Here is a 13,885-nt window from a genome sequence, read left to right as displayed (position 1 = left end):
CTCTGGACAGGCACGAATCACTGCAGAGCCTCTCATGTTTCAGAACAGGTGCATAAACTTTGCTTGAGGGACTTAGCACTCTGGTTTTCCTATCTCCTTTTTCCAGTAAATATTCCATGTAGATGAATGTCCTGAAAATCATTAGCAGTTTCCACAAGTCCCTAGGCTTAAATCTGGTGGTGGATATATGTCAGACTTATTTCACAAGCTCTCAGCTAGGCCAAATGAATCTTTTTTTCTTCCCAGCTCAGAGTTGGGTCTAATTTATAAGGCTTGACTACCAGTGAAGACTGAAATTCTAAGACAATTTTGGTTGCAATTAAAAGAGCTCTAAATGTACAGAGCAAGGTCCAAATGTATTTACAGTTAGGTGACTTAGATAGCTTGTGAGATCACAACAGTGAAGTGGGGAAAATTTTTTTTCCCTACTTGAGGGACTGTCATTTAAATACCTGGTTCGATTTTTCATGATTTTTTTTTTCCTCACTTAAATATGTTCTTTATGAGCAAACATTTGTTCATTGCAGAGAGTTTCTCTGAAGTATCTCAGTCAAGCAGGCATTTATATTGTTAAGAAAGAATTTAGAGGGGCCTGCAAGCATCCTGATGAAAACATGTTCATACTCCTTAGAGGGAGGAGAGACATTTCTTTCCAGAAAGACAAATTCCAGAAGGTGAGTTGGGCAATTCTGAGATAGGTGCTGTGGCAGTGGCCGCTTTTTTACTTAATAAACCCAAATTCCCAGAAGGTAAGTACTTTCTGACCTTTCCCAGACGGATCCTTTAGAAGCAGATTTGAAGAAGCACCTGTTCATAGCATTTACTTTGAAAGTAAAGACAGTAGTGCTGTCATTAAAATGCATCAATAATGTGTGTTGTCTGCTTAAAAGATAGTAAATTCAAAGAATGCTGTGTCGACATATGGGGAGGAAAAATTTCTCTTTTATCTGGTATCTAATTAAGAGCACAATCCTGCATCCTTTCTGTCCTTAAAACTACTAAGGAGTTCACTGGAATTTGAAAGAGCACACAATATGCATCATAATTTGCTATGAGGGCTGTACAGATCTCAAGTTTAGAAAAGATACCGTAGGAGGGCAATTTTAGTGAAAAAAAATTGCGTTTTTTACCCAACATTTATGGTATGCAGCACTTTCTGTAAAGTAAGGTACCTTTAAACTACATTGTTCATTATCAGAAAGAAACCACACTGGCTAGAAATGTTTTCAAACTTTCACTCCCTTTTGATATCAGGCATTGCTTTCCACTGAGTCCTTTGTGTATTCTGAATGTCTGGAAGCCAAAATATTTTGTTTTAACTCCTACTCTATAGTATTTCCCAGCTGTGTACTTATATGGTGTAATAAAAGGATTTAACAAATGGGAAATAGCAGCTGCATTTGGAAATTCCCTTTGTGCTCCCTTTTCATTTGACAGATTCAGCAATGTGCAACAACTGTAACGTCAGACCTGTAATGACTTATACTGCCAGTATCATTTCACCAGCCAATTTAATGTTACAGTGGGGGGAAGATAAAGGAACCCAAAGATTTCTGTAAATTCATATTACCGAGCTGAAAAGATGATGCTTGTGTTTCTAACTGCAACTTAGTATAAAAATACCTGGATCTCTGGGTATTTATTGCTGATTGTAGCCCTGCTAGCAAATAAAATCTGTTTCAGGCTAAGACCATATCTATTAGTTGTGGTAAACTGTAGGGAAGAGGGCAAAGTGGTACTAAGATAATGATGAAAGTATTGTGCCTTGTCCAATGAGACAGTGAGAAGCAGGCAAGAAAATAGTCAAATTTTTAGATGGCATCCAAAATCTGTCTCTGTTAAGGCAACAGAGAGGTTGCCTTAAATTAAATAAAATTGCCTTAAATTAAATAAAAATATTTAATTTTGCTAAATTTAATAGTAATTGAGTTGTTGTATCCTAGTAATATATTTATTGGCCAGCATGCAAAGAAATGGAAAATATTAATATGTTTGCTCACTGGGAAGCCAGGAATGGCCCCCATCTCATACAGAGTCCCACACAGCCCATGAGGTAAATTACAAAGATTTTTTTAAATTTTTGCTATGAAGTATCAGGAGGAAGCAGGGCCAACAAGAAAATACAAATTTAGATGGAGAAGTGACTTTACTTTCTTTGAGGAATGGGGTTGTGTATTCCCATGCTATTAAGGCTGGACTTGGGACTCAAACAATAAATTTTAGCAGCTTTAATGTAAAGAAACTTGGACCCTTTCTCCAAAATGCATAATTTCTCATCTGTTCCCAACAGTAGGTAACCCACAGCGAGGTAAGTTCTCTTCCCACCCCCAATCCTGATGTAACAAACAGGGGCTGTGAGGAGCTCACAGGCACTGTGGGGTTCACTTGTAGGTGGTCACTGGACCCTTTTCTTTTCCTCCCTGCCCAGGAGCCCAGGGCAGCTGGCAGTGGGAGTCAGTGAGACAGTGTGTGCATGCACTGGGTGAGGGCAGGCACATCTCTTTTGCTCTGCTGTTATTTGGATGGGAGGGACTCTCGCAGGGAACCCCTGCAGCAAACCCAGTCTCACTGATGGGTGTTATTTCCCTGGGACTGAGGGAAACCAAACACAGACACATACACAAATTAAATTAATTGTCTCCAAATATATGCTGTGTTTTCCTGTGCATTTTGTAACATCATTCAGAGACCCCTTGGATTTAGAAACTAATTGTATCTCATTGGATTTTATCTCAAATGGCAGCATTGACAGATATTTCATAATTACGTCAAGACTCTATCTTTTGTTGACTTCTTGCCAAAGGAGTGAAAGGCTTCCTACCTTTCCTCTGTGGCTGCATGTACATCTCAGCAGTACTGAGAGCAGATTTGTGTATGCAGCAGAGAAATTGAAGATCTTTTCATATCACATGTATTTGTTCCTTTTAAAATAATTTTAAATCACCGAGTATCACATTTTACTGTATATAGCTTTAGCAAAGCTGCTGTCATCAGAAAGGCAGAAATAGGTGGTACCCTAAAGGTCTTAATATTTTGGTGCTTCTGTGTTTATATAAAAGAGGCACAGTCCTGTTGCTGTCCCCCCACCTCCTGCTCCATGTTATTAGCTTCTCAGGTTGAAGGTTCTTCCCTTTAAGGAAAATAAACTCAGGTGTTTAGGGAAGATCATTGAAAAACATTTACACATGCTAAACACTGGGAATTTGTTGTTATATAAATTCATGGCTTCAAATTCTCGAAAGTTATAGATACAATTACATGTTTTGAAATTTTATTTTTGGTTCCTTTATGGGCTGAATATGAACATATAAAATGCATAAATGCCCTAAACTCTGGCAATTCTCTTTCTGCTAAATTGCTCATGCAGCTGTTATTTACATGTACAAATCTGAGTTTTGTGATCATCGAAAGCAATTCTACTCTGCTTGTGATATTATTTCTGCATGCCAGGTAGTGCATTAGAATTTTTATCTGACTAAAGAGATAAATACCTACATACATAATTGCATGGGTACGAAGTTTTGGCTGAAATTAAAGGGTGTGTAAAAGCTGAGGATATGGTACTTTATATTTCCATAAAGCAAACATCTATGAGAAATATATTGCAGAAGAGATAGAATTAATTATTTTTTAAGCATGTTGTTCTGATTCAGGCATTCAGGTATGTGCTTAACTTTACTTTATTAGGACTATCAGCAACTATAATGTTAAGCACATGTCTAAAGGTTTGAAATAGCAAGGACTTTGTTTTACTATCTTTAGCATAAAAAGATGTTGACATTTCATATTAAAAAAATAAAACAATTCCCTAAAAGTGTGCGGGATAATGGGTTTAGTGGAGGTGGTGAAATATAAATTGAACTTTATTTGAAGAAGAATCAAATAATTGTTCTTGTTGGCATGCTTGTTTTATTTGTTTTATTTTCATTTTGACATGGTATAATTTTTCTTTTCCAAATGCACAGTCTTTTTTAAACCTTTCCCTATATTCTAGGGAGAACTGTGTTTAAACAGAATTAATCATCACCTGAGTTCTTCGCAGAAGACTTGTGGTTTATGTTCATCTAAATCTGTAGTAGTTTTATTCCTTTCTCCTATTTTAACATTTCCTATTTTTATGAAGCAATTTCTGAAAACTTTTTAATTCACTTCTGTATATTGACATGAATTTTTTCAAAAGTAGAAGCATTAACACGTTCTAAATTGTTAATTTTTTTTTTTCCTTGGGCAAGAAGGAATCAGGTATGCATGCTGATTAACACACTCCAGTCATTAACATGTGATTATGTGGGCTGCATATTGAGCACCTGCCAAAAGATAAAATCCAGCACTTTACTACATCTGTGCAAGGACTTTTTGCATTTCTTTTGTACTTTGACAGCTCAAGAAAAAACAGACTTTGGTATCTTTGTTCAGCATAATAAAACTGTGTACATAAAATATCTTCATGGAAGAAGGAAAGGTACTACATATATTTATTTTAATCTTTGAAGCCATGAAAAACCCAGGGACTGAGTCTTACACAGCACCAAGTGTAATATGAATCTCCTAATGTACTGTATCACTGACATTCATATACAGTTTACAACATTCCTGCATGTTTATAAGGATTATCTGTTCTGGGATTCAGCCAATGTTATTGTAATTCACAGCAATTTTATGTGATACCTTTATGTCTCATAAATTTCTTGTTTTTATTTCAATCTTCCAAATGTTTCATCAGTGTTTACCTTAAAGAAATACGAGTACTCTATGCAGCAGGCTGGTTTCCTGCATGCATTCCTCTGCAAAAGCTAAAGAGGGACATAAAGCATGTACTACATGTCATGTAACTATATACAGAGGAGGATTTTCATGTGCATTCTATTTTGCTAAAAACATAAAGACAAATTTTATTTTTATGTTTACAATAGACCTACTTATAAGTTGGACAATTAATATGACCTAATAGGGGGAAGTTGGATATATACAAAGTGGTCTGGAATATCCAAGCCACACAGTCCTTGTTTTACTTGGCAACTTCTGATAAGCATGCATCACAAAATACGTGTCTTTATTTACCCAAGAGGTAAACAGTGCTGATCAGCTGGGACTGATCACAATGCTTCTTTAGTTTCAGTTTAGATGAAAATCTAAGTCTAAATAATCATTTTGTAAATGGCTGTCCATTACTTTTTCCTTAATATGAGCATTTAACCAAAGTGCGGGGCATAAAGTCGCAATATTGTTGTGATTTATTACCAAATGTAAACACAGGGAGTTAGGACAGATGGTATTTGGATAATTAAGGAAATCCTTAGCATCTAACTCTTACAAAAGCACATGAGTTTGAGTATCTTTTATGGGTGAATTGATTGCCATGTAGAAGTGATCTGTCTACGTATTTGAAAATTTTGGGGTGTGTTTCTGCCGTGGAACGGAGCAAAGTGCCTGTCAATTTGTTTCAAATCTTTGCTCATTTGTAAAGAGAAGGGTTTGAATCACAAAGCTGAAAAACTGTAACCTTCTGAGATCTGTGTATCCAATGTTGGTTTACCTGGTTTGCTCCAACACCTCAGTAGGAAGGGATTGCTGCATTAAGCAATAAAATATAATATATTTTACATACAACAAAATGTCCCTGCCCATGCCTTCCAAACAGACAGCTGGTTTTGCAGTGGTCTCTTCATAAGACCATATTTAGATTATATGTTCTTGATTCTTATGACATCTCATTTTCAAACCTTTGTTCTAAAGTTATTTTCTTTTCTAATTTATTTTTTAAATTCTCAATTTAACGTATTATTTCTTGGCTTAGATCTTACTGTTGTGTTGATTCTTCTTGAGGTTTTTAGACTTGTGTAAAAGATGGAATACAAGCCCTTTACAGATTGTATTCAGCCTATACTTCGGCAGTGAAATCAGTATAAGTTTCATCAGAGTAAATGCTGAGTAAAAGACTTGAAGCTTTATTTCATTACTTGCCATTTGCCCTCCCACTAGCATAATTTGCTGAGACTTAACAAATGATGTTCTCTCAATAGCTCATAGCAGTCATTCTCAAGCCTTGGATTTAAATAAATCTTTCTTAATAAAACTTTTGTGTTTTTTTCTTAATCAGATGAGAATTGGAAATGATCACTTAGATTTTTAATTTATTTTAATTCTATTTAATTAAATTCCTCAAAATGGGAAACCATATTTAATGTAGTGATTGGAAATGATTTTGTAAACATTTGCTTTCATTATATGTTAACTCCAGACTAGTTCCAAGTGCCAGCATGCCTCTAGTACTTGGAATCAAAACCACTCTGGATATCCAACTTTCCTGGGGTGTTTACATGTGTCCCATTCAATGCAGAGACAGATAAATATCCCTTTATAACAGAAAAGCCTCATCCACATGGAAATAAGCAATTCAGCTAACACATTTTATGTTAGTAATATTTGCTTTCTACTTCTTGGCCATTCATCCTGTGATTTCAGTTGAACTCTTACAGAAACAGTTTTCTCTCTGGCTATTAAGTGGGATTGCAGTCGTCAACTTTCAATCAAAGTTGATCACAGTTATTATTAAATTGCTAACTAACACTGTGACCTTGATTTCGTACAGCCCTCAGTTTCATTTCACAAGGTTTCCTCTTTTCTCACCTTCAGAGAGCTCCAGAGGATCCCTCCTCCCGACGTGAAACGTAAATGCTGCCATTAAAATCCGCAGCCCTGTGCACTTCCCCCCCGTTTAAGACTCCTGACAAGAGAATCCAGCTCACCAGGCTGTTGGTCTGTCCTTAACCCCTAGGAGGATACCAAACAGAGATCTTTTCCCAAGCCAGATTTCCACTCAGGATTGTGGTGTCCCCAAACTGAGATGTTGCACCTCAACCCCCGAATACAGCCCCCTGTATTTTGTACCTTGGCTATTTGGAGGAAGGAGTGAGAATATTGAATTGTCTTTTTAGCCTGTAATCTCTCACTAACAGAACTGTAATTTTGTGTCTGATTGCTCTATTTTGGAAGTGAAAAGACTTCATAGAAGGTGACCAAGTTGGCTCATGATTCAGCTGGCAGGTATTGCTATAGATATTAGCTTCCCAATACGAAAAATACTGGGTCAGCTATCAATACCTTTCTTTTTGTCATTTTCAGCAGTACTCTCATTTGTCCTATTAAAACCAGTGGGAGCACTGATGGAAAATGAACTACTTAAACCGTTAGAATCTAAATACACAAAAATATAGTTTTTACACTAACAAGAAAATTATTATTATTTGCTCAATCCCTTTTCAGTAAAAACATCTAAGAACCTATAAGGATTTTCCTTTCTTTATATAGAAACCATCAGCTATCTTTTTGAAGAATTTAACCCATGTAACTTGTGAAATTTAGTGAATGCACTTGCTAAAAAATAATTTTCTCAGAGTAAGAGGCCTGCTGAACTATCTTTACATATTATCTTAATGTAACAGTTTTAAAGGAATTACTGTGGTGTGTGAAGAAAATACCATGTGTGTAGTCACAGAGTCCCTGTCTTTATTTTTACCAAGTTGTTCATAATTATTCAGAATTGTTCCTGCCATTCCCAAAGCTTGAGCCATTCACAGCAACTCTAAAATAAATGGCCAACAGGTCACTTGTTTATACCAGGCAGCCTGGAAAGCTGGTAAGAGTAAGGAAAATGTCATTGGACCACATCCATTCCAAGAAAATTTGAGGTTGGTTAAAGTATATTGTCTCTCTAGCATGAAAAAAATCCAAGAATAGACCTATGAAATCTTTTCCCATGTTTTGCTGGAGCTCTTCATGTTGTTTTCCAATTGACATGCAAGAAAGGTGGAGGTTTTATTAAAAGTATGATTTTATGCAGGAGCTATCTCTCCCTGAATGAGTCATCCACAGTGCTTTAGTGTCCATACCTTGCTACTTTTGGGTTGTCTGTATTTTGTGCATCTATTTATTTTTTCTCCATTTTTTACCCTTTGAACTTAATCCTTAAATTTTAGAGCCTATATATTGGTATTTAAGCTGTTATAATAATAGAACTTTGTCAAAACACTAAGCACAGTGGGTTGAACGATCCATTATGAAATTTTGGCTGTGCTAATGAGCTGGCAAGAAAATGTAGACAGGAAAAATGCCATTTATTTACCTTGATATGAAACCCCAACATTTCAAAAATAGACTCAGTTTTGCCCCTGCTGAATAGTAAGCAGCTGAAATAGTGGTCCAAAACTGAGTTTGTCTCTTCAGGTATTGAACAGTAAGATTTTCTGGCTTAGTTTTCTCTGCAACTTCAAGCATTTTTACCTGGCACAGGCAAAGAGGAAAGATTAAGACACAAAATCATTGTATGTGTTTAAGCATTCAGATTTGTTCTTTTTTTTTTTTTGTTTAATAAACTGTCTTCAAATTTTCTGGTTTGCCAATTGTTAGAGACTAGTCTGAAAAGGCCTCCATTGTGGTGGACAAATATCCCTGTGCAATCCCTTATGGATTCTGCTACAGGCATAAACAGTTCTACAATAATCCAGTATTGTTGTGTAAATGGGAGGGTAGTTTTATAAATCCAGCAAAAACAGAGTGGGATCCTGAAGAAGCATGCCCTGTGTTAAATATTTTATCCATAGACTAAATGTTTGCTATTTATCTGATTATATTTTCCATATTTTACCCCTCCTTACCTGGAAATCACTGAAATGGGTGAGAATAGCACACCCTGAAAAAATGTACCTTTCAAAGGGAAATGTCATGTGTTGAAGACATTATTTCAAGTGTAGACTTAAAGTACCATTTTTACAGAAATACAGGGATTTTAAACCTGAGAATCCAGGGATATGTCCTTGTCTAGTGTATTATGGAACTACTGGATCAATTTGGGCACCAGATTGTGTCCACATACATTAAGTGGATATTCATATCAGTCATATTTTATTATTAATTTTCCTATTTTATTAGTGATGCTGAGAAAAGTTGGCTTGCACAGAAAATTTTCATCAGTGCTGGTGGATTTCTAATTTGGATTTTGCAAAATGAAAATATTTGGGTTGATCTTGGCTAGGCACTTTACTTGTATTTACTTCCTCTTCCATGATCTTGGAAAATACATCAAAAAAAACCCCATAATAGCATCCTTTCCTTTCTCTCTTCAGATCAAACAAAGAGGGAATTCCTCATTCTGTAAAAGGTGGCTTCAAAAAGCTTATTAAGGATAAGAGATGTGTTTTCATTGAATTGTTCCATATTCATGCACAAAAGGACCAGATTCTCCTTTCCTAAGCATGAATTCGTGGGCTTGTCCTAGTTTAGGAAGCCTGGTGGTCCTTTTCCATCTGAACTCCAGACTTTTTAGGGAAAGTGCTTTATGCTTTAGGGCAAGAGGACCAAGAAACCATTTGCAGAGGTGACATCCCTCTAGTTTCAGGCAGCACATACAATCCACTAGACTTTTCAGAGGATAACTGGGTGTAATAGGAGGGTCTCTGTGTGCTGCTAGCGAGTGCCAATGCAAATTAATTGTTGATGCAGCCAGGTCTGCATCTTTTGTATGTGATAGTTGCACTTTTGGTCTTGCAGTGGGTGAGGTGCTGGGATAAGCCTGATATGCCACGGCAAGTGGTCTGCAAAAGGTTGTAAGGTCCATAGTGGAAATCAAATCCTTCATAAATTTACTGCAACATTTACTTCATTTTCAAGGAGCTGAATGCTGCAGTAGCAACTTCCCTTCATGTACAGTTGAATAACAGGAATGTTTCCCTTGCCCCCTTTTGTTTTGATCTGCCCAGTTAACCATTAGTGTGAGGTCAATAAAACCTGCTCTACGTGCTCTAGGCCTAAACAGAACCAGAAATATTACAAATGCATTTTCTGTTGTATTTTTATTCTACATTTTAATTATCCACAAAACTGGCAATATTGAATAGTTCATTAATTGGACAAACCCTCAAAATTGAAAAGGCAGTCATTCTTCCTTGCTTCCATGAATCTGCTTCATTTGTGTGGAGTTTAAACTTGTTGCATCTCCATTGTGGATACTGCAGTCTTTTAGCAAGAAAAGGAAGGGTGAATGTGCTGCCTGATGGAGGCAGGACTAGGGGAGCCTTTCACTACAGCAAAGGAACATTGTGCTGGACTATGTATGCATCTAGATGGGGAACAGGAGAGGTTATCAGGAGGAAGAACATTCCATTATTCCTACTAACTCCACAGATTTGCCTTATCTTCTTGTTTCCAGCCTAAACAATAGATTTAGTGTTCCTTGCTGAGAGCATGAAACCCATGCATTGAGCCTGATGGATGTGCTTCATGTATTGTAAGAGGATGTTGCTCTCTTGAGGAAAAACACCTCTAAAATTACTAAGTTGTTCTTGTACACTCCTCAAAGGTGAAAGTGTTGAAGTATGTAGTATTATTTCTTAATTGAGGAAAGCGATTATAGAAAGTCAGGCTTTACATCTGAAAAATATTAAAGATGCTCTTTCCATCAGTAAGAAAAATAAAAAGTAGTTTTTCTTAGAAAGAGTTAAACGTGTAAAACCTTTCCATTTTAGAGGCAGCTAAATAAGTTAATCTCTATACTTGGTCTCAGATACTGTTCTCTGTGACGTTTGATTCTTCAGTGAATACAAATTGATGGAGTGAAAAATTAGTTAATGTTTATTTGCTAAAGATACAAAGATAAAATTTTTATTCCATGTCACCTCTCTTTCTGTTTTTGCCTGCAAAACCTCTGTATCTCCTACTGTGTTGATGAGGGGCTGCTACCAGTGGGATGAGATATAGTGTCTTCTGATTTCCTGTCTGAGTGAATAAATACATTTGCGACATCCCTAGCAAATGCTGCCTCCTTCTCCAGTGATGGTAGCAGTGCTGTGCTGATCACGGACCACTGTGCTTGCAGATGATGTGCCACCACCTCCTCCTGCACAGTCCCCAGCCCCGAGTCACCCAACTGGTTCCTTGCTGGTCTTGCTCCTCCTGTTACTTTGCACAGCTACTTCCTAATCTGTTCCAGACTGAAGCAAAGATTTGTGTCTTGTGGTGTAGCTGATGGTTAATGCTTTCTGGCCTTTCTTCAGTGCTCTGAAGACTGGTATTTTCAGCTCATAAAGTAGCAGGAATATTATTGTTATGGGGAACACTGTGTGTTGTGAGAATGTTTCTTGACAAGACTATTAATTAGCGTCTTTATATTTAAATCTATTGCCACTATAATTGCTCTTAAATCTTAAACAAAGTATGTTTCATGGAACCTAATATACACACTAATATTTCTAGGCATACCATAAAGAAACATTAAAAAAATCTATAGATTTTTCCCCCAAATATTTAACACCCCTAGCCTGGAATTATTAAAAATTAAAATAGAAGAGTAATTTTGGAAAGGGAAGTGTGTGAGAAATTCTTGTGGTTGAGTTTTTGAGGACAAATCCAAGAACTTCTTCTCTTTTTAGCTGAAATTGTGAAAACAGCGATGCAGTGAATGTTGCAAGCATGACTGGGAGAATGACAAGTCTGAGCCAGAGAAGTTCAGGAAGGGTTTCACTGTTGGGTGATATCACAGAATTGAGGAGAACTGTCATTGTTCATTGCTTTGTGATACCTTTTTTTTAATTATTATTTTAATTTTTGCTCAAATAAGCATTATCTATTGACAAGGGAGATGGATGCTTTTTACGTCTATGTTTTTTGCCTGTATAACACCTGATACATGTGGTCTTGGAACCTGTGTGTTGGCATACATGAGTTGTGTTGCCATAACCTCATTTCCTTGCTCATTCTTGACTATGTTAGTCTCTCCTTTTGTTTATTAGAAGCATTGTAACATTCACTCTTTAAGAAAAATTTAAATTTAATTTAAAGGGCAGTGAATGTGCATGGATACATACATACCATTAACCTTATTTAACTGTGAAGTAGATTATTTCCTCCTCAGTCATTGTTGGCCTAACACTTTCTCTAGTTTTAAAGTTATGCTGTTTTCCATTAGCTGAGGATTTATCCAGGAATAATTTGTCCTTGTTTGTACTTTCTTCCTTAGTGCTACGTATGTTGTCCTTACTTAAGGAACTAAAGAAAACTGTAAAAGCCTAACACATCCATTGTTAAATAGTGTTGAAGTAGCTTTTTCCTGATGAGGGAAATCCTTGATGAAGATTATCTCAGGCATGAAGTATGAATGTTAGAAACACAGAGAGCACTGGACTTAGGGACAAAAGCGTCCATGTAAAGCATTGAAAAAAAGAAATTCAAGTAATAACACTCAATTTATGAATTCTGAAGGATAGATGTAGGCTTGTTGTCACAAATAATGCTTTCAGCTTTTGCCTGCCTGATATCATTCTGGCACGAGGGAAGAGCCCATGCTTTGACATTGTTTTGTTTCTTTGCAGGAGTCAGAGAGTAATAAGTTATGTTCCCTATATTCCTTCCGAAATACCTCTACCTCACCAAACAAGCCCGACGAAGGAGGTCGCGACCGCAGCGAGCTAATGACCAGTGTTAACTTCGGAACGCCCGAGCGCCGCAAGGGAAGCCTAGCAGATGTGGTGGACACACTGAAGCAGAAGAAACTAGAAGAAATGACCAGGACTGAGCAAGAGGGTATGTGCTGGATAAGATTGATGCAGTTTCCCCACCTCTAAGTCCTGTAGTTTTTATGGTATAAAGGATGTGTTGGGTATTGAGGGCCATAAAACTGCATAATTGGCAAAGGCGAGGAAAAAGTTGTTCACGGGTTTCTATGGCAATGGTAGTTTGAGATCCATTAGGGATTTTAGACATATATGCCAGTTTTTAAAAACTTTTAAATTTGTCTTGGTAATGAGTCAAAGCAAGAATGTTGGATTTGGTGAAAACTCAACTCTTACTTAGAAGGTTATGATGAATTCTTAACTGGCTGTGGATTAGTGAGGGATATTCTTTAGTCATATTTGTTCTCTTTCTTTTAAAAGACAAATGTTTATTTTTAACAATAAGAATGAATAAAACATGAGCTGGTTTGTTTTGCCTTAAAAATTCTCATCTTTCATCACTTTAATAACCCAGCATCTGTAACTAGGAGAATGGGAAACATTTTAAGTGTAAAAGTACATAGTTCTGACCTATATAGCTAGAATTACAGAGGAAGAAATATTTTTTTTTTTAACAGTCTCCTCAGATATTGTTACAAGTATTAAAACAGAGATAAAAACGAGGACAAATCTTTGAGTGCTAAGGCAGTTTATGTAGCCAGTCCTTATTCAGATACTTTCACTGACTTTGCAAAGATTTTGGGCCATGGTAGGGAACAGAATTGGAGAGTGACTTTATCAGTGTATGTGTGCACACAGTCAGGGGCCATCATGACAATTTCTCCCCTTGGTAGAAGTAGAATGAAGGCTTACTTAGTTCTGCAACAATACCTTTTAATCTGTGAGCTCATACGTGAGTTTGAATCAGTGAAGTTGTGAGAGCAGGAGGCTCTGAAATAGAAAAACAGGTGCAGAGGCATCTGTGTGGATTCTCTTAGATATTTTACCAGTTCAGTTTGTGGCATTAAAAATAACCCAGGAAGAATATATATAATGTTGTAGAGCCAAAAGACAGTAGAACTTTGTGATTCTTTTTTTTCTTTGAAATAGGAATGAGTTCAGAATTATTTTGACTCCTCAATTTCATCCTATGGTCACAGTGCACTTCAAACATTGCACTTTAAGTTCCTTTGGCCTCATGTAGCAATGAAGTTTTCAATTAAAATTGAAGCTGATACAATAATATGTTTAAATATGGGATAAAATCCTGTAGTGATGGAAGTAGGCTTCCAAATTTCTTGGCATAATTGTTAAATGCCAGTGTGTTCTATAGGTGTCCTTTCTGAAGCTGGTGAAACATCTCTAAAGAGAGAATGTCCCAGATTCTTTACTACCATCTG

The 13,885-nt window shown here is 36.6% G+C and overlaps 1 protein-coding gene across 11 annotated transcripts in view; it reads left to right on the top strand.

The window, feature by feature from the left end:
- Window positions 1-13,885, top strand: part of SOX6 (SRY-box transcription factor 6) — a 371,999-nt gene that overhangs the window by 144,114 nt on the left and 214,000 nt on the right. For all 11 annotated transcript variants that reach the window (XM_059848934.1, XM_059848935.1, XM_059848937.1 and 8 more), the window contains one exon: window positions 12,366-12,576. In XM_059848934.1, coding sequence (XP_059704917.1) covers window positions 12,366-12,576 — 211 coding nt within the window. The remainder of the gene's footprint in view (window positions 1-12,365; window positions 12,577-13,885) is intronic.

The sequence above is a fragment of the Haemorhous mexicanus genome, chromosome 6 (genome assembly GCF_027477595.1).
Source record: "Haemorhous mexicanus isolate bHaeMex1 chromosome 6, bHaeMex1.pri, whole genome shotgun sequence".
Taxonomy (NCBI): Eukaryota; Metazoa; Chordata; class Aves; order Passeriformes; family Fringillidae; genus Haemorhous; species Haemorhous mexicanus.
Note: the sequence above shows the minus strand (reverse complement) of the source record. Positions and strands in the feature narration are given on the sequence as shown.